The sequence below is a fragment of the Manis javanica genome, chromosome 9 (assembly GCF_040802235.1).
Source record: "Manis javanica isolate MJ-LG chromosome 9, MJ_LKY, whole genome shotgun sequence".
Lineage (NCBI taxonomy): Eukaryota > Metazoa > Chordata > Mammalia > Pholidota > Manidae > Manis > Manis javanica.
Window position 1 is genome coordinate 43,774,821 of NC_133164.1, and position 20,293 is coordinate 43,795,113.

The 20,293-nt window shown below is 35.6% G+C and overlaps 1 protein-coding gene across 4 annotated transcripts in view; it reads left to right on the forward strand.

Moving 5' to 3' along the window:
- The window catches only part of DIAPH3 (diaphanous related formin 3), a 573,382-nt gene that overhangs the window by 154,933 nt on the left and 398,156 nt on the right, over positions 1–20,293 (forward strand). Inside the window, exon 1 of one of the 4 annotated variants that reach the window (XM_073212548.1) lies at positions 7,484–7,603. The exons of the other annotated variants lie outside the window; for them this stretch is intronic. Coding sequence (XP_073068649.1) covers positions 7,557–7,603 — 47 coding nt within the window. The 5' untranslated portion in view covers positions 7,484–7,556. Of the gene's footprint in view, positions 1–7,483; positions 7,604–20,293 lie in introns of those variants that run through there. 4 annotated transcript variants of the gene reach the window in all.

Below are 20,293 nucleotides of genomic sequence, written 5' to 3' on the forward strand. Positions count from 1 at the left end.
TTCTAGCAGAAGTTATGAAGTGTCTGAGCAGTCATAAAAAAGAAAATTTCAGAACTGCAAGGGCCTAAGATCAGTTTTGACTCCTCATTGTATAATATATGAATGCTGATTTCTTCGAGAGAGAGAGAGAGAGAGAGAGAGAGAGAGAGAGAGAGTAGTTTTAGGGCTAAAATGACAAACTGGTAGTTAACAATATATAATAGAATCATTTCGATATTCTCTCTGACTAGTACTTTTCTGAAGTTTGGCTACAGTATGAAAAACGATCCTTGATAGTATAACTATTTATAACAAAAAGACCCTACCTGCTGAGACATGTAAGTGAGGAATTTAAGCTGTATGAAGAGTGAACAAAAAAATATTTAATATATTTCATTTTTATCTTTATTTTTCCATTTCCACTTATTCTCTGGCCTGTAAACTAATGGTGTGCATGAGACCAGGGACTTGATATGTTTTATTTATCTCTTTACCAGGCACACTGCTTAGTTAGCATACAGGAAGTACTCATGATTGGAACAAGGTTTAATTTTAACCCTCTATGTTCTTACGTTGGCTATTGTTAGAAACTAAGTTGAATTTGGAGATTATATATTTGACAGATACAGTCATAAATGAATAGCTCTGGTCCAGCTTAATCTGTACCTCTTTAATGTATTCATTTAAAAATTAATTATTGAACACCTGCTGACTTTCATATGCTGTCTTAGATGTGGGGCTGGGGTAAACAGCAAAGCAGCTCCAGGCTCTTTTCCTATATAGGAAGAGGGTATATTGGGGTTGACCAGATACACTCATTTCTCAGCTTGTCTAGTAGCCACTGAGTACTGGATATGTTCATTGTTTCTCAATTTAATTAGAATAGACCTTCCCTTACCTTTTCTTCATCTTAATATTTTGAGTAGATAATTATGATAGCAAAAGAAAAACTATGAAGGGATTTTATGTATGGATTCATGTATATTATAATGGATACAATTATTTTAGATTTCACCTAAAACCATTAATAATGCTATATCTCTCTTTCACTTGAACCTTATTTAAAGAAAAAACCAAAAACTTTTGGAATCATTCCCCCATGAATGGCCAGTTCTAAAATATATTATCAGAAATCCATAAGTACTGTTGATGTTTCCTGTGGAATAATGTCTTTTTAATTGAAAAGGATAGAAATCTTATTGGAAGAATTTTTCTGAAATTATGCACTCTACATAGAGAACTGAGAAGATATTCAAGAATATTTCTGTGTCCAGAGCTCCAGTTACAGCAATGATTTAGCCAGATATGGATTATTGAAGTTAGGCCTGTGATCAAATATTTGGACTTTGCTGTTAGTTATGATGTGTCTGTTGCTGAAGTCAGGTTTTCATATTTTTTTATGTACAGTGTGTGACTCAATTTCAAGAGATAAGGAATTCTGATTTTTACATGTTTTTGAGAAAGAACAAAAATTATGGTGTTAATGAGTAAATCAGTTGAAATTCTTTAATGACTGAATAGAATTGGAAAAGAAGCAAATGAACTGATGAATGATGGTTCTCCAGTGCTGGTTTGGGATCAGTATTTATGTAAATAAAAAATCAAGGGAAAGAGTAGGAACTCCCTTTCCTCACCCCCAAATTAACTTCCCCTTGCCGAGATATGCAGTATTTTTAGAGCCATCCATCAACTTTTGAAACTGCCTACCAGTCATGAGCACTGTCAACCTTTTTACTATCCAGATAGTGAATTATGTGAAAGCCAGTACATTCAATTCCAGATTATTTGCCTTGTTTTATGAGGAGTTGATTTGAAGATCACAAAGTTCTTCTGTTTGAAGTTTTATTGATTATTCAATATTCTTGCTGACAATTTTAAGCTAAAAGTAATAGTTGCTTTATGTTTGAAACACTAGGAAAAAGACCAACTTCTTCAAATTATCAATTATAATTTTTAATGGATCTTGATATAGGCAAAGATTATATTTGAGTAAAACAAGCACCCACTTGGCTACTAACGAGGCTAAGATACAGAATTTTGCCTGTAACTTTGAAACTTCCATTCATCCCTTCTTAATTCTACAACCCCCTTTTCCCTATCTTGTAGCCACCATCTTGAATTTTGGGATTTTTTCTTTTCATTATAGTTTTATCATATATACTTAATACATTATTTGTTTTTTTATCTTGTTGAACATCATGGAAATGGCATCAACCTCTGTGTATTCTTCTGAGACTTGAGTTTTTCTCTTTGTTTCATAGATTTATGTATGTTGATTTGTGCATCTAGTCACATTTCATCATAGTAATTTTTTATACTCTATTTTTTGTTCTATCTTAGGGGTATCTATTGTAAATAGCATGTGAATGTTTTTTTAAAATCATGATATCTGATAATCTTTAGCTTTATGTTTTCTTAGCAATTGTAAAAATGTATTTGGATTTATATCTGACATTTCTTTTTGAATTCTCAGTTTCTGCCTTTGCATGTTCATTCCCCCAGTACCCACTTCTGCCCCTTTTTCCTTTTCTGTGTTCTTCCTTCCTCTTCCTTTTCCTGAAATTCTTTTGGATAGATTTTCAATTTCTCATTTTATTTTTTCCTTATTTGGGAGACATATTTTGGAAGACATATTCTTCTTCTGATCTTTTGACAGAAATGTAACATCCACGCACTTGAGGAAACTTAGCAAACGCATTTAGAATGCGATGAAAAAAAAAGCAGTATCTCTAATTTTGAACTTAAGAATACTTCACTCCTTTCACCATCTCTTGATTTGTAATATTTTAATTGGATCCCTTTTCTTCATGATATTATAAATTAATTGCTATTGAGTTATACTTCAAATACATATGTATGTAATTATGTTTAAACACAATAGATTCATCATTGCTTTTCTTACACATTTTTTCTCTGATTATTTTACTTTGCTTCATGTATACATTGACTTCCCTCTGACAGTTTATCAGTTCCCTCTGGTAAAACACTCATTTGTCTGGATGTGGCTTTACTTGCCTTTACTTTTGAAGAATAGGTTTCCTAGGGCATGGCATTTAGATATCTAATACATTGAAGATATTTGCTCTTCTGTCTTTCATTGCTGTTGTTGAGAGATTGGCTCTTTACCTAAAACTTGTTATTTACCAGATGCCCTGCCTTTTTTCTCTGTGTGACTTTATGATGTTTTGTCTTTGGTGTTTCGTAGTATTATGTGTCTAAGTAGATTTTTAAAAAGATTTGTCTTGCTAAGTATGTGTGTGTTTGTGTGTGTGTGTGTGTGTTTGTGTGTGTGGTGCTTTCTGAATATGATTGGTGTCTTTCATAAGTCTGAAAATTTGAGCCATTATCTCTTTGAATATTAACTTTTCCTAATTTAAATATGTTAGTAACTTCTTATTCCATATGCCATTATTTCCTAACATCTTCATAGTTTCCCTCTATTTGTCTCTTTCTACTATATTCTGCAAATGCTTCTGGACCTTCTAGTTTCCTAATTGTTTCTTCACTGATGTCTAAGTTATATATTTGTTTTTTTAATTTCCATTATAATTTCATCCCTATAATTTCTCTTTGACTCTGTTTTAAAACTCCTTATTCTTAATAATTTTTTGCTCCTTATTTTTTAATCCTGTTTTATCTTTTCAAGCATATTAAATATTCTTAATTGATGATCAATGTCTGTAATTCTAACAAACGAAGGTTTCTCTGGCTTAATCCTGGTGATGGTTGATTCTTTTCACCTTTATTCATATCTTGTTTTTTTACATGTCTTGTAATTTTAGAATGTAACCTTTTGTTCCTTGAAACCTGTCTTTGAGATTTATTTTGAAAGGTACATTCTGTTAGAATGAATCAGTGTTTTTCTACTTACTGGGAGTATAAGGATACTAATAATCCAGAACCGCCCTTAAAATTGCTGGTTTAAGGAGTTGTTTTTGACTGTACACTCACCTTACATGTGTCTTCTTGGGTTATGAGTTACCAGAATAAATTTGCCTTGTTCTCCTTACTGTGCAGATTTATTTCTAGTTTACCTTCTTATTGCAGGTATGACCCTTAGAGGTCCTTGGTTTTGGCCATGTGTCCCAGAATGGATGGGGGCCTCTCGGCTTTAGCTTCTATCCCTTTCAGTCTGCACAGCTACAGTGAAGGAAGTGTTGGATTCTCTTCATGTGTGTTCCACTGAGCATATGGGGCTGAAGGCTGGCTTCTCTGAACTCTCTCTCTTTAAACCTTGTGTTTCAGGAGACTTTACTTTCTGGTCACCTCAGAGACAAATACAAAATCATGTCTCAGTGACTGCTGTTGGGAGTGTGGTTGTGGATATCTAATTTAACACCAGAAAGAAAAGTATTGAATGAGAAATTTTAAATTAATAAAAGGATTAGATTCCTATACCAAGAATCCAAATTTCTCAGAAGGATATAAGCAGAAAAGTAAAGTATTATTTTCTTCTCATATGATTGTTGGGTCTGCTGCATGGTTCACCACAGACTCCTGTTAATTTTCTTGTGTGATTTTAGCCCAAATTTTTTTATTGGTTTATCTGTTAGTATGTTCATATTTATTTTACTTTCTTTTTAAAACCTTACTATTGCTTTTTTTTCTTTTTTTTAAAGACAAATCCTACACTTTACAGTTTATTGCCCTCCAGGGTATAAACTAGTTTTGTATTTAAATTAGCATTCTTATTCTACTATCCTTTTAAGTCTCTGTAAATCTTCTGGCTTTTTTTTCCCAATTATTTTTTAACCAGCTTTATCATCATTAATGTGGGGAATGAATATTTGACACTGCTGACTTTACATCAGGTAAGCAGTGTTTTTCTTTTTGAAAATGAAGCTTTAACATTAGCTATTTGTGGAGTGTGTTAATATTTCTGAACATCCTAGATATTCGTGGAGGGAGTGAACCTGGTGAAAGTCTGAGTTTCCAACATCCTCTCTCCTCCTAGCTTGGAGGAAATGGACAATGAATATGATGAAGAGATTGGGTGTTCCTTGAGTGAGGAAGGCTTTCTGTCTCTCTTCCATCTTCACTGGCAATCCCCCGGCCTTTATCTTTCTTCCCTGCCTACAGAGTCCCTTCTCTGAGTCAGGGGATTCTGCCAATGATGTTGTGGGGAGAGGGGGTTTGTAGGTTCTTCAGAGCACTGTAACTGTGTCCTCTGCAAGTCAAACCTTTCTCTTACCAAGATGGACCTCTTCCTTAAGCTAAATTATACCATGTTATGATCCTAAAAGAGTCTCTGTTGCTTTCCTTTGTTTTAACCAAAGATGCTTTCCTAGGAAGGAGATGGAGATAAAATCAGAACCAAACTATACATATACCTATATGTGTTTGTGCATATTGTCTATGTTTTCAAGGTCTTAACAGGAAGACAGAAACTTTAGAGCAATCTACAAGTTTTTCAAAAAAGAAGTTATCAAAAATTGGGTAATTAGGTGATGGAAAGACAGAGAAACGAAATAAGGGACAGTGAAGCATTTGAGATTAGCAAGAGCCTGAAGTGGCTGCACACCCATGCTGGAGAGAGAAAGGGGAAGGCATGTTCTGGAGGCTCCCAGGCTGGTATTGAATGGCAGAGATTGGATCCACGGGAAGATGCAACTGTTGCCGGAAAAACCGCCAAGGGAGAGTAGGAGAGAATTGCTTTTGTGTTTCTTTCTTCCCATCTTCTCACTGTTCAAACCTGGTGGGAGCAATTGATTATGAAGTCTGGGAACTGCAGCCTACCTGCAGAGTCAGCCCTTTTGAGACAGGAACAGAGCAGCAGACGAACTGGCACATTATTTAGCGGGATGCATAATAGGTCAGTAAATGTTAAGTTCTCATTTCTTCTGGTTTTAGTTTCATCAGACATTTAGGCTCTTTTTCTAAACACTGGGAGATAGAAATATATTCTTATAATATGCTGCAGAACTTGAATTAGGTGAAAAATTTCCTAAGAGTATAAAGGATTCATTCAAATTTTCTAAGAATGCAAAAATCCTGCTCTGAATTTCATGAAAGTACCTCTATTTGAAGATGTCTGTCAACTTAGTCAAGCTCGGTGGTCACTCTCTCACAGCTATATTTACTTCAATAGTTTTTCAGTATGGTATCTTTTGCTTGGTCTCCCAAAGATGGTCTTTCTCTCTTTTAAGACTCATCCTTAAATCCCACACACAAAAAAAGGAGATCCTTTTCCATTTGTCCCATTTTTTCTAATTGAATTGCTGTTTTATTTATTTTTTCACATATACACATGCAAAATACTGTTTTTTATGGTGATACTGATACACACCCTTTTGCCTTTGAGTTCTGAATATGTAAAGCAGATACAGAAGTCAGGTAAGAACAAAATGAGCTATAATGCTGGAAAACCTAGATTAAGGAGCATACCTGGGACTTCGGACAGCAAGGTAAACTCGTTCCCAGTAAACTGAGCTCACTGTGCTGTCACAGGCAGGAGGGACAGATTATAGGCAGACTCCCACCTGCTCTCGGTGTCCTTTCCTCACTTTTGCCAATTTGGTAAATCAGCCCTTCTTGCCCGTTGGTCAAATAATGCGGTAGAGGGAGTGACCAGAAGTATCCCCAGTGTTCCTTTTTGGGGGATATAGTTGAAGGCCTCTGCCTTTGGAGAAGTGAGAGAAGGAGGGTACTGGATACCCTTACTAATAATAAGCTCCAGTTTACTTTGAATCCCATGACATGTTTTGTGATTTTAAATTAAGACATGAGATACAATTTTTTTTAAAATTAGCCTTAGAAAAAAGGTGGAGAATTAATGATATGTACAGATTTAGGGTGATATTAATAGTGATATTTCTGAAATGGCAAGAGGAGTAAAGGTTTTCCTAGCTGATGTACATTCTTATATTTCTTCTATCTCTTCTTTTCCTTTCTTTCTATTTTTTCTTTAATCATGGTACCATGGAGGCAAGTAATGCAGGTGGCTCTGTTTTCCTTCCTGTGATGTTCAGTATGGTAGCCAGTAGGCATTTGGGGCTTTTTAAGTTAAAATTAGATGGGAGAAGAAAGCAACATTTCAGGTGCTCAGGAGGCACTCATGGCTGGTGGCTACTGAACAGCACGTGTTGGTCATTTCTGTCACTGTAAAACAGTTCTGTTAGGCAGGGCTGCTTGTACACCTTCACTCCCTGTAGCTGGTTGCTCCTTTGAAATAAGTACTACAATGATTCCTATAGTCTTGACGTTAAGTGCAGGATATGAGAACATATAAGGCAAGTTGAAACATTAAAGATTTCTAAAAACCTCCAACAATAAGTGGACATTCATATCAAGAAAGTCCTAAGAAAAGAGAGATCTAATTGACCTTCAGCAGGGAGTGCTGTCTTGGAAGGATAAGGTGAAGGGAACGGGCTTCCTACCAGCTATTAAGGAAGAGAGGAGAGGAGAGTCTGACAGCAGGGCTAGAGCTGTGCTCCAGGGCAGCCTTCTGAGTGGCTGCCTGTAGCCATTATGAGAGAGTCAGCAGTATGACATCACAGAAGTCATAGAACCTATCCGCTTTGGTAGAGGAAAGCTGGTAGTGGGATGCATGCTTTTTAAGCAGTATTTTCCTCACAGAGATGTATTATTTTTACCTCTTGAAAGTATTTTTTCCAGATTTTTTCCGGTAAGAATTCAAAAAATATGGGTTAGATGTTAATGTTCTTCTTAACTTCTTTATTTAGACACTGCCATGTATCTTAGGATAGCCTTGTATTGTTTATGTCTAAATTATCATTCAGGATCGTAACTTTTATGACATTAATATTGCTTATAAAGAAATACTTGTTGAAAGTGCCTTCTAATTTTATGTCATTTTGCTCTCCTTTCCAAAGTGTTTTGGATAAATGAAATATTAATGAAAAAAATTCCCTGGAAGAAAATAACTATTAATGTTTTCAATGAGTACGAACTTGTTGTTTTTAAAGGGCAAGCCAATACCTTCAAATGCTTTCACAGTCCTTCCAAAGCTGGTGTCATTTCTCTGAGAGACCCTCTAGAAGGCAGTGTTCTCCATGGGCAGGAGGCTTTCTCTTTTGTGTATGGTCATTTATACTATATCTTGGTTTTGGCTTATAGATGTATTAAAATGTTATAATTATTTGGTTTCCAAATTAACTTTACCTGTATCTTAAAAGCTTTGACTTTGAATGCAAGGTTAACAATAAAAGTAGAGTACATTGAAAATACAGTAATTGTTTTTAACAGAGAAATACATATTTTCTGTACATGGTGAGTAAGAGCTGCGTAGCTCAATTTATACTTGACCTGAAAGATCCTAGAATTGTAAAGTGCTCCCAGTCTTTCAAAAAATATGTATCTCCCAGTCTACTTAAAATAAAATATAAATTGCTGTTTGAATAGCCAAGATTAATTTAAAAATCCTATTCAAATGTAAAGTCATTAATAATATAGCAGAGGGTCTCAGATCTTCATTTTAAAAGTAGTTTGATGTTCAGGCATAAAAGGAAAAAACATGTGACTGAAATCTAATTATTTGAAAAGATTAGATTACCATCTAAAAGACAGTAACAAAAGATAGGTTATACCATAACAATTTGGGGAAAGTACCACCATTGCACTTACAGAATTTCTCATGGGTGAAAAATACAAGAAACTTACCTTCTTTTCAGGAATTACCTGTTTTTGGAGAATGTTAACCATATTTATTCAAATATGTAAGAACACCAGTATGATGTTAATTACTGAATACTTTAGATTCTTTGGCAAAGGTAAACATTTTAAGTGGGAATATTAGTGAACTGCAAGCATTAAAGCATCTACTTACTTACAATCCTACATACAAAGAATCTACATATTTTAGTCCTTAGATTAAGTTTTTGGTTTTGTCACTGTGTGTAAGTATTGCTAAGTGAGTTAAATAAGGAATTTAAAATATGATCTCTGTTTTGGTATTCCCTGACATATATGTACATAAAATTATATATGTAACTATACATAAAGGCCTTAATACAAAGGGAGGCATAATATATTGGCAATAGAAGGAAGTTTTAATTTTTATGATTCAGGAAACCTTGTAGAGTAAAACTCAACTGTATCATCCATATTGGCCATGGATTTATAGTTCTTTTGCTATAGGGGCAATATACTTCAGAAGGAAAATAAGTATAGTTTTCATGTTAAACATCTTTCATATGTTAAAAATGCATAAAACTTAACAGAAAAACAACACCCTTTAGGTTAGGTTTGCTGAGGTCACCTGGAGTGCCTCTGCAGGGCTGCAGAGAAACTAGGCTTATTTGACCAGAAAGAACTGTGTACAGGGATGGAAGTATTCTAGGTCCACGCTGTTCAGTACTCACTGCATGTGACTGTTGAGCTCTTGAAATGTGGTTAATGTGACTAAGGCATGGAATTTAAATCTAAATATCCTCTTGTCATTGGTGGTGACACCTTGGACAATCTGGCTTTAGAGATCAAGAAGTCATGTAATTTTCCTTGTGCACTTGTTTTGAGCCTTTGTACTCTGAGTCTCTCTTGATACGGCTGCCCTCTCTGTCATGCCGTGAATTTCTGAGGAGGAGGACAGTGTATTCTGTTGCTGTGGATCCTTAATGTGGGATTCAGAAGAAAATATCAGAATGCATGTTAGATGGATTTGAATAATAAGAGAATAGGGAAATAAAGCAAAACGCATGAGCCTGTACTACTTATTTTTCAGGATAGGAGATCAAGTATTTTGAGTGTCTTTTTGCTCCTTCCTATTGGAAGACTAGAGGTTCAGGGGCTTCCGGCCCTCACATTGCTGGGATTCCATTTGGAGAGAAACGTTGAACTTAATATGAAAGAATAAGTGATACCCCAGCTTTTGTTTAATTAAATCCTTCAGTATGTGTTATGATGGCATGCCCCCGGAGTACAGCGGAGGGAGTGTCTGTGAACTTCCCTGCACCACGGGCATTCCCAGGTGCTGCACTAGGTACCACAGTAACTAGAGGCATGTATGGGAGAGACCTAGAAAACAAGTGAATAAGCAAAAGGTATCATCAATTCAGTCATGAGAAAATAAGGGAGAGGGTAATGGATGAAGCTTTCTAGATGGTCAGAGAAATCTTTCTGAGGTGGTGAAATTTAAAAGACTTAAAAAAACAAGTAAAAGAAGCTTAGGCACTGGTGCTGGACCTGGAGCACCTCTTGGCAGCAGAGCCCTGAGGTGGGGACACTGGCAGGAAGGTGGAGAGAGGAAGGCGGAATCTGAGGCTCTGGAGCCCTCAGAGAGGTAGGCAGTGGCCACATCGTGAGGGCCCTTAAAGGTCATGGTAGGGAGATAGGATTTTTATTCTAAATTAGTGGGAAGCATTTGAAGAGTTTTACCTGGGAAATGACGTGTTCTAATTCTTCCTGTTGAAATGGAAGTGCTGTGGGAGAAAGGAAGGAAGGGAGGGGAGAGAGTGGACAGGGGGATCAGCAGGGAGGCTGCGGTAGTAGGCACAGAAATGGCGGCTGGTCTGGCTAAGGGTTGCGGCGGTGGTGGGGCGAGCAGTGGCCAGATTCTGCAAACAAATGGGAGGTAGAAACTGTAAGACGTGTTGATGTATTAGATTGGGATGTTAATGAAAAGGAAGAATCAAGACTGACCTATTTTTTTTGAGCAAATAGGTGGATAGTAGTGCCGTTCACGGGGATGGAGGAAGATGGTTGTTGTTACTGGATCTGTGCATTTTGGAAAAGAAAGTAAAAATATCTGCTTTAAACGTGTTAAGCTTGATATGTCTGAGTTTCCCAGCTTGAGATGTCAAGCAAACAGCTGGATATGGGAGTCTGTAGCTCAGTGGAGAAATGGGATATTTATCTGTTTCTATGTGGATTGAACATAAAGCCCTGAGAATGGCTGAGGGAGATAGAGAAGAGTGCCCCGAACAAGTCCTGAGTAACCCCAGCAATTATCCATGGTCTAGAAAGGCAAGAGAAGCCAGGCAAACAGAGTAAAGAGTGGCTGGTAGGGAGGAGGAGAGCCCAGAAAGGCTGGTTTTCTGAGCCTAAGAGAGGAAAATGGTTTCAAAAGAAAGTGCAAAGCCACAAAGCATGCTGCTGAGAGGTGGGGCAAGACGATGCTGTCAGAATTGGCAAAAGGAGGGTTGTTGGTGACCTTTAAGAAAGGCAATTTTTTTGGAGTCTGGGTGACAGAAACCAGATTGAACTGAGATTCAGAGAATGGATGGTGAGGAACTGACCATGCTTGGAATGAAATCATTTGCTATAAAAGAAAGAGAAATGGATATCTGGGGTCATGGGAGTGGAACCCAGTGAGCAAATGGAGAAACTTAAAGTAGTGCGAGTTCAAAGAAGAAGGAAACTTGACTTGGTCCTTGAAAGATGAAAAGGTTTCATTTGCTACAGAAGAGGCAAGTCTGTGAAGCGAACATTATGAGGGAAGGTAGCCATGAACCTGATAGAATAAAGGGCCGATTATGGGTTTAATAAAGAAGTCTTTGGGACTAAACTGATCTATGGTACTAGTATTGGGCAGCAATAGCAAGTATTTAGGGTGGAAACATGATGGATAGCCTGCAATGTGGTAATAATTTCTTTTTCCGCATACGTTGGTTGTCAAATTAATGCATATTTGAAATTAGTAATTCAGTTAATGCTTTCCTGAAGTAATGATACAGTTGATTTGATACTAAGAAACCTACCTCCTAATATTTAATATGTTTCAAATAGTTACCTTTTCTATTTTCTACAATAAGTTTCTTTTGATTCTGGGGTTAGATGTTGACTAGAGCACGTACTAGCATATGCATATTTTTAAGTTCATAATTCTCTTATGGTTTCATCTAAAGATCGAGAACTTTTGTTTCTGGTATAGGTGCTTTGTTTTTTTATCATTGCAGTTAATCTGGTTTTCTTTCCATTTTATTTGAAATATCTTTCTTTAGACATCTTAACGCCTTGAAAAATGTTATAGCTGAAAAGTAATTAGAACAGATTATTCAGCTTTTTACTTTACTCGCTCATTGAATATTACCAGTGGTAACAAATGACTGATTTTAAATATATAATTCCTTTAAAAGTCAGTTCCTAGAAAATGTACATATTAATGATTGTATTTGAAGTTTGGTAGATTTTACAATCAGAACATTATTTAGTTCTAGATTTCCTTGCTTGGCTGCATAATTTAGTGTAATTTTTGTAGATGGGCCATTGAATTGGATGTGGGTGTATGTTTGTTTTGCCCTACAGGGCATGTTAATTGCTTTGCACTCCCCCCAAGAAATGTTCATTTTAAGTATGTAGTCACCTTGCTAAGAGTAGGTAGAAATAAAAGCTTAAAATAAACTATAATTATATTCAGCATTGGTGATATATTGCTCTGACAGAGGAATGTAAATTGGATCTGGATATTATACAGTATTAAAGCTGACCTTCTAAGTTTAAGGTGCGAAATTTGTTACTTTGTCACATGCAACCAGTGATGACTTTTTTTGCCCCTTTTAAGAAGCAACTTATATTGATTTTCAGCAAAATAACTTTTTGCTTCCCTAGGCATTTACATAAGATTATTCTTTTGGGTAATTAAAAATAAATATATTTCTTATTAGAAAATGTATTACAGTAAAATAATACACAAAAGCAAAATGAAGAAAAATGTATAGTATCACCTACTTGGAGAGGCACCACTGGTTCTTGGATGGAAGTGTTTGTACATCTATGGAGGAAGTCCTTTTGTTTAATGCTATTGGTTGTTTATTGGAAAAAGTTGGTTAGAGTAGAAAATCATAAAATCAATGATTTAAATATACCTTAAACATTTATTTTTGATTCAGAAGATAAACATTTTTTTCTCTAGATTGTGTGATGAGGCAGGCTCTCCAGACCTCTTGTTGGAGTAGGCATAGGCTGATAGCATAGACCACATTGTCTTCCTCAAATTGGTATTTTAAAATGGAACAAGGCTATAGAGGCTCTTACAAAGTAAGTTCAGAGAACTCTTCTTTAGAGTAGTCTATTGGTATCTCTCAATAACTTATACTTGTGTACATACATACTTCTATAACCCTTTTTAAAATGTCATCTTTTAGAAAACTTTGCAAGCATTAGGTTTAGTTTTCGTAGAAATAACTGTTCCCAATGATATGTTGTCTGTTTATGTAATTTTAATTATATAATTCATGTAAATTTAATTATGTAATATGTAATAAGTACAATGGACAAAAGTGGATTTGGGAACAAACCTCACCTTTCATTGGTGCGAAGGGAGGTTACATGGTGAGCACAGTGAGGCAGTACTGCTTCTCCCTGCCGTGAAGGTACTATGGAGGCTGGGTGGGGAGCCCAGGCTCTCACCCATGTTCAACAATAACAAGAAATCTCTCCCTGAGGTATCAGTGGAGGCCCAGTGGAGAACTCGAACATTTATTCCCACCTGGCAGTATTGAGTTAGTGCCTTTTCTTCCTCCACTAGAGCAGTATCACAGGAAGCCAACTAAAAAATATAAGTTTATATAAAATCTAGGGTATCCAATAGCCCCATTTACAGGTTTATATAAAAACCTGGAAGCAGAAAATCTCATAATGGAAAAGGTTGATTAATAGGTGCCAGCACTGATTTGGCAAAAGATATTTGAATGTGACAAGGATCTTTAAAGAAGTATCATAAAAATGTTCAAATGAGCAAATACGAATATGCTAAAACAAAAGTCTTAGCAAAGAAATAGAAGAAACTTTATTCTTCTTTAAAGACCCAAATGGAAATTTTAGAAGTGAAAAATACAAAAACTGAAATAAAAACTTACTGGAGGGGCTCAACAGCAAAATGTACGGATGAGAGGAAAGAATTTGTGAACTTCAGTATACAGAATGATAGAAATTAATCTGTCTAGAGAGAAAATAAGAAGAGGGAGAAGGGAGAAAGGAGGAGAAGGAAAAAGAAGAAAACAGTGCCTCAGGGACCTGTGGTACAATAACCAAAGATTTAACATTCCTGTCATCAGAACTCCTGAAGGATTTGAGAAAGGGCAGGATAAAAAAAAAATGTGAAGAAATAATGGTTAAGTACTTCCCAAATTTGGCAAAAGACATAAACTTAACAGATTCAAGAAACTGAATGAACCACAAACATGATGTAACAAAAGAAATTCACACTAAGACATATAGTCAAACTTCTGAAAACTAAAGACAGAGAAATCTTGAAAGCAGCAAGAGATGATACTTTAGTTATGGGGAAAAACAATTGGAATTAAATTGTATAATTCATGAGAAACTACGGAGGCCAAGCAAGTGGCAAAACAGGCTTTAAATGAAGAATAGCAAAGAATGGTCAGCTCAGAATCTTAACGTGCTATGCAAACCTTCAGAAATGAAGGAGAAATCAAAACATACATAGAGACAACACACTTCTATTTAATCCTTGAGTCAAAGAAGAATATTCAAAGGGAATACAAAATACACTGAACTTAAGATAAAATACACCATTAAAAAACTTGTGGGGCACATTTAAAGAATTGAAAGGGAAATTAATAGTGCTAATAAATATATATATTAGAAAAGAGGAACAGGTTCAAATCAGTTTCAGTTATTAATCTAAAACAACAAATCCAAAGTGAGCAGAAAGAAGGAAATAATAAAGAACAGAAATCAATTAAATTGAAAAGAATAAAAGCATAGGTAGTTCTTTAGAAAGATTAATAAAGTTGATAAACCTTCATTAATATTGATGGAAAAAGTACAAAAAATTATCAATCTTTAGAATGAAACAATATCACTGCACACCCTACATCAACAGGGCAATACGGGGATACTACAAACAACTGTAGCCACATTGGACAACTTGAGTGAAAGACAAATTATTAAAAAGCACAAAGTACTATAGTATACCCAATGAGATAGAAAGCTTGAATAGTCCTGAGACTACTAAGAAAGTTGAATTACTATTTTAAAACTTCTAAAAATGTCTTTGAATACAAGTGATTTCATTGGACAATTCTAGCAAACATTTAAAGAACAGTTAATGCCAATTTTATACTGTCTCTTCCAGAAAATAGAAGAGCTGGGAATAATTTGCAGTTTATTTTAGGAAGCTGGTACTGATATCAAAACCAGGCAAAGATAATAAGAAGACACAAAAACAAACCCCCAAACCCCAAATTTACAGACCAATGCCCATGAATATAGATATAAAAATCCTTATAATGCACTTTATCAACAAGGCTAAAGAAGAAAAATCACATATCAGCCTATGCAGGCAAAGGATTTGGCAATACTCAACACGTATTCATGCTCTAACAAGTCTCAGAAAAATAAGATGTTATGGATTGAATTGTGTCCTCCAGTAAAACGTGTTTAAGCCTTAGGTAGCACCTTAGAATATGACCTTATTTGAAAATAGAGTCACTGTGATGTAATTAAGGTGAGGTTATAAGGGAGTAGAGTGGGCTTTTAATGCAGTATAACTTGTATCCTTATAAAAAAATAGAGTGTGCTTGTTATGAGAGAGGTACAGGAATTCTGGCTTAACAGCTATCCCCCAGAAGCTAGGAAGAGGCAAGCAAGGTTTCTACCCATAGTCTAAGCGGGAACCTGGCCCTGCTGACAATTTTATTTTCAGCTTCTAGCCTGCAGAACTAGAATACATTTCTGTTGTTTTAAATCACATGCTTTGTGGCACATTGTTGCTGTGACTCTAGGAAACTAATACAGAGGGGTACTTTCTCAACACATATCTACAAAATCCTGCAGCTCTTAAATATTTAATGGTGAAGGACTGAATATTCCTTAGCCTGGGAACAAGGCAGGAGTATTTGACCTCACCACTCTTAGTCAACACTTTGCTTGAAGTTCTAGCCAGAGTAATGAGGCAAGAAAAATGAAATGCAAAGCATATGATTCAGAAAGGAAGAAATAAGACTGTTCTTATTTGAAGATAATGTGACTGTTTGCATAGAAAAGTTAAAAGAATCTATAGAAACTCCTAGAACTAATCAATAAATTCAGCAAGATTACAGGATCCAAGATAAACAAATATCAATTGTATTTTGCTAGGTGAAAAAGTTTGAGACCTGTTGTACAGTGTGCATATAGTTGACTTACTATACTGCACACTTAAATATTAAGAGGGTACATTTATGTGTTTATTTACCTGGAAAAAATCATATTTCCATATCCTAGCACTGAACTTGTGAAAACCAGTGCAATTTACTGCTGCTTTCCCCATCTCCCTCGCCCCCCCACCAATACTCTGGTGTAAATCTAACAAATGCACAGGACTTTATGCTGAAAACTACAGTATTGTGATGAAAGAAATCAAAGAAGGTCTAAATAAGTGGAGAGAGATCCTGTGTTCATAAATGAGGAGACTCAACTCTGAGCAATCATTTGGGTTATTGGCAGAATTCAATTCTTTTCATTTACTTATGGGACTGATACCCTTTTTCTTGCTAGCTGTCAATTTAGGGTTGTCTCAGCTTTTAGAGTCTATCCATATTCATTGGCTCTTATTCGTCTTTTCCCATCTTCAAAGCCTATAAAGGGAGGTTGAGTCCCTTTCATGCTTTTAATATTTTTTTCTTCCATTTCATCTTTGAGAAAGTGTCTCAGACTTCATGAATTATGTAATTAGATTGGATCCACCTGGATACTTTCGGGAAGTCTCTCCATTGAAAAATCATCTGATTACCAATCTTAATTCCTTCTGCAACCATCATTCCTTTTTAAATTGCTTTTGCTGTGCAAAGTAATGTATCTGTAGTTTCTAGTGTTAGCACATGCCCATCTTTTGGGGGGCATGGGTGGGATTACTCTGCTTACCACATATGCCTAATCCTTTAATGGCTTCCCATGCTCACGGCATTGTATGTAATAGGTTTTTCACAAGCTCCTTCCTACCTATTTGGGTTTCTCTCTGATACAGCCACTCGTGTTCAACATAGACCATGCTTTTGTATATATTCCCCTTGGTTTAGAAACTTCTCTTCCTGTCCACAACCTCTCCTTCAAAACTCAGGTCAGATGTCAGCTGCTTTGTTCCCAAGATAGGTAGATTCTGCCCTTCTGTTCCCTGAGCACCATGATGAGAGTGTTTACTGCATTATGGAAATAATTTTGTTCCTCATTTGTTTCAACCACTAGTTTGTAATCCTTTCAAGGGCAGAGAGCATGTTTTATTCAGCTCTGTATTTCTCATGCCTTGTGCACTATCAGACACACAGTGAGCTCTTACTCAAGGCTGACTTCATTAATGAATACTTCTTTTAGAATAATGAAACATTACTCTTCAAGTCACAGACAGTGAAGTCCTAAAGTGTGATGTATGACCATTGTCCTTGGTTCAGTATGGATCAGTACCTGTTCTGAGATCAGAACTGCTGTTCCTGGAGGAGTAAAGATGATAGGGTCAGTAGTGCTGTATAGAATGTGTCATTGCTTTGTACCTTTTCCTATGTATATAAAGGGTATGAGCCTTAGATCACCAGAACCAGGTGCTATTTCTAAGTGACCTTAACCTCTTTCTGCATGTTACTTTCCTTATGTATAAAAATGGAAGACGAGTCAGTTTCATTCTAGAACCATTTATGGAGTGCTTAGTCTGTTCCAGGTGCCAAGGATTTAAAGACAAATAAAAAATGATCCCTATCCTCCAGGTATATACTACAGGTAAGGTTGCCCTTATTTGCAGCTCTGACAGTCTATGATGAATTTGTCTTTCTCTTCTGTAGAGCACATTTGGGAACAGAGGTGATAACTTTAACTTTAGTCTGTGGGAAACATAACCTGTATAGTGCTTTGTTCCTTTGGCCAGGAAGTCAATCTGAGACCCGATGATTCTCTTTTACTCAGTGAAGTGATTGTATTTGCTTCATAAAGCTGACAATACATCAGAAACCATTTTGCATACTTTTGGTTTCATCCTGTGTCTCTGGAAGCAATGCCCAGATTTCAAAGCCTAAGCTGCATTGACCATTTTAAGATGGTTTGAACATTTAATCAGAGACCTGCTCTCCTTCTCTCCTTTTTTTCCTTCCATTACCTCTTCACCTCTTCCTTTCTCCTATACTCCAACTAGGAAGTGCTAAATGGTAATATAATTCAAAATTTTTCTTGAAGTAATTGAAAGAGAAGACTTTGATACTTCCTGAATTTAGATTTTGCATTAAATAGTACTTAGCACTTAAGTATTTATTTATTTTTTGCTGTTTTAAAGCATTTTTTCCCAATACAAATGTCATACTAATCTCTATCATTTCTATTCATGAAGACAAACATTTGCACAGTGCTTATTCATCCATGAATGCAGTTTGTAGTTAAACCACTTAGTGCCTGATGGTACTATGCTGACAGGCACACAGTAAATAGCACAGGTTTTGTTTCTTGAAGATTGATCATTTATAGGTCAGTTGATAGTTTTTTCTCCAGGTTGCTGCTTATATTGATGATGAGAAGTTTTTCACTTTTGTAGAAAGCCGTGGATTTCAATAAACCTCTGTCAGGATCACAGACCTACCTACTCAATATCACTTTTTATCTTGAACATCTTTTCTAGAAGAGATAGAGAAAGTAATATTTGCCCCTATCCTTAAAAATAATAATTGCTGAAAATAGCAGGGTTGAGGCAAAGGTTTTGAGAGAATCAGATTGTGAATGACAGCCTGTAATACCATATGTTGGCCTTGCAAATTTTTAAGAAAATGGGAGCTTTTTAATGCATAGTTAATTTGTGTCTTAATATTACCTTTTCGGTAAGTACTTTGTCAATTTCTTTTTACATTTAAAAAGCTTTTTTTTTGTTATGCATCTTAGCTTCCTCTCCCTGAATTCTACCTGACTTTTCTTGTTTTTGATTATGTTTTTTGAAATGTAAAGTGTAGTTTGGCTTTCAGAAGGTTGTTGCCAATCTCTGATTTTATTGTTGTTGAGAAATTTATTTCCACCATGGGTGAAAAGATTGTAGTATAAAGTAATTGGGTATAGTGCCTCTATACATTCAACTTTAATAAGTTTATTTTGTAGAGAAATGGTTTCTGTGTATTGTGTGTTAGTGTATATTTACTTCAATGACTCATACTCTACTATGTAGAAGGGAATTATATAGTGGGTCCAGCAATAGTTGATGGGAGAACTTCTGTAGGTCCCAGTATTCTAGTTACAGTTGTTATATTGGGGTGATAAATATTAAAAGTAACTGTGTTCTGTTATTAATCAGTCCAGAAGACTTAACTTGATTTACTTGGATTGATATGCTTTCTACATTTTCTGGTGGGCTCCAATATCACCATATTAGATGAAACAAAGTCATTTTGTTACATGAGCATAGTTACTTTGTATGTTTCGGTCTGAGACAGTTTTAGGAACAGTATTCCCTACAATGATTGAAAGTGATAGCAGTATGAATAATCCTAAACCATTTACATTAGCTTTAGAACATCTTTATGGATATGGTTTTGAATATAGAGATTGTTGAAAATTCACTTCAAATGAAATATTTAAGTCCCACTGTGAGGTATTAACACAGGGGGGGCCTGATAAGCAGAGTCTGCTCATGCATCTCAGTGTAAGCCCAAGTAAAACTCTCAAATTACTCTTTATGTGTTTGATTTCAAGCTTCTTTGCTACATTTGAAAGAATACATACAGAATAGGATGTCAACAAGGCAGACAGTTAAGTGAGATGCTGCAGGTGTTTTCATGAAACATGAAAGCAATATTTGAAATGCCTACAGGTAATCTGTGTGTTGCAGATAGTGGTGAGTAAACTCTTCACTTCTGAAGTAGCATCCTCCTTTGAAAACACCAAGTTCTATTGAACTTTTCCTCACCTCAACTCTAACAGTGATCTTTAGTCTTTCCTTTAATGGGGGAGTATCTTGAATTAGTTCCTTCATTGGACAGAGAAGAGAAGAGTAACAAAGTCTAACAAGAGTCTTCCAATCTAAATGGCAAATTGATCTTTTGGGGAGGAAGGGCTAAATCAGAAATTGTGAATATTTAGAGGTAATTAAAGCTTTGTTCACTGAAGTGTATAAAAAGAAGGATTTTTTTAAACAATTTTTTTCATGTAAATATCTTACATTTGATTTTTACTTATTTTCATGAGAAATGTTATATTGTGTCTGAAGTAAGAAAATGGTAATATATCCTGGTATGTGACTTAAACTTGTTTTTATTCTTTATAAGTCCCTGGTTTTGATTATTGGATGGACTTTTTTAACATTTCATTTTTTAGCTACCCACATACACATAAAATAATATGCACAAATATATCTACGTATGTATATATATATGTTTGTGAGCGTTTGTACATATATGTATGTCCAGAGAAATATACATATTTTATTATATCTTTCCCTTTTCTCTACTTTTTT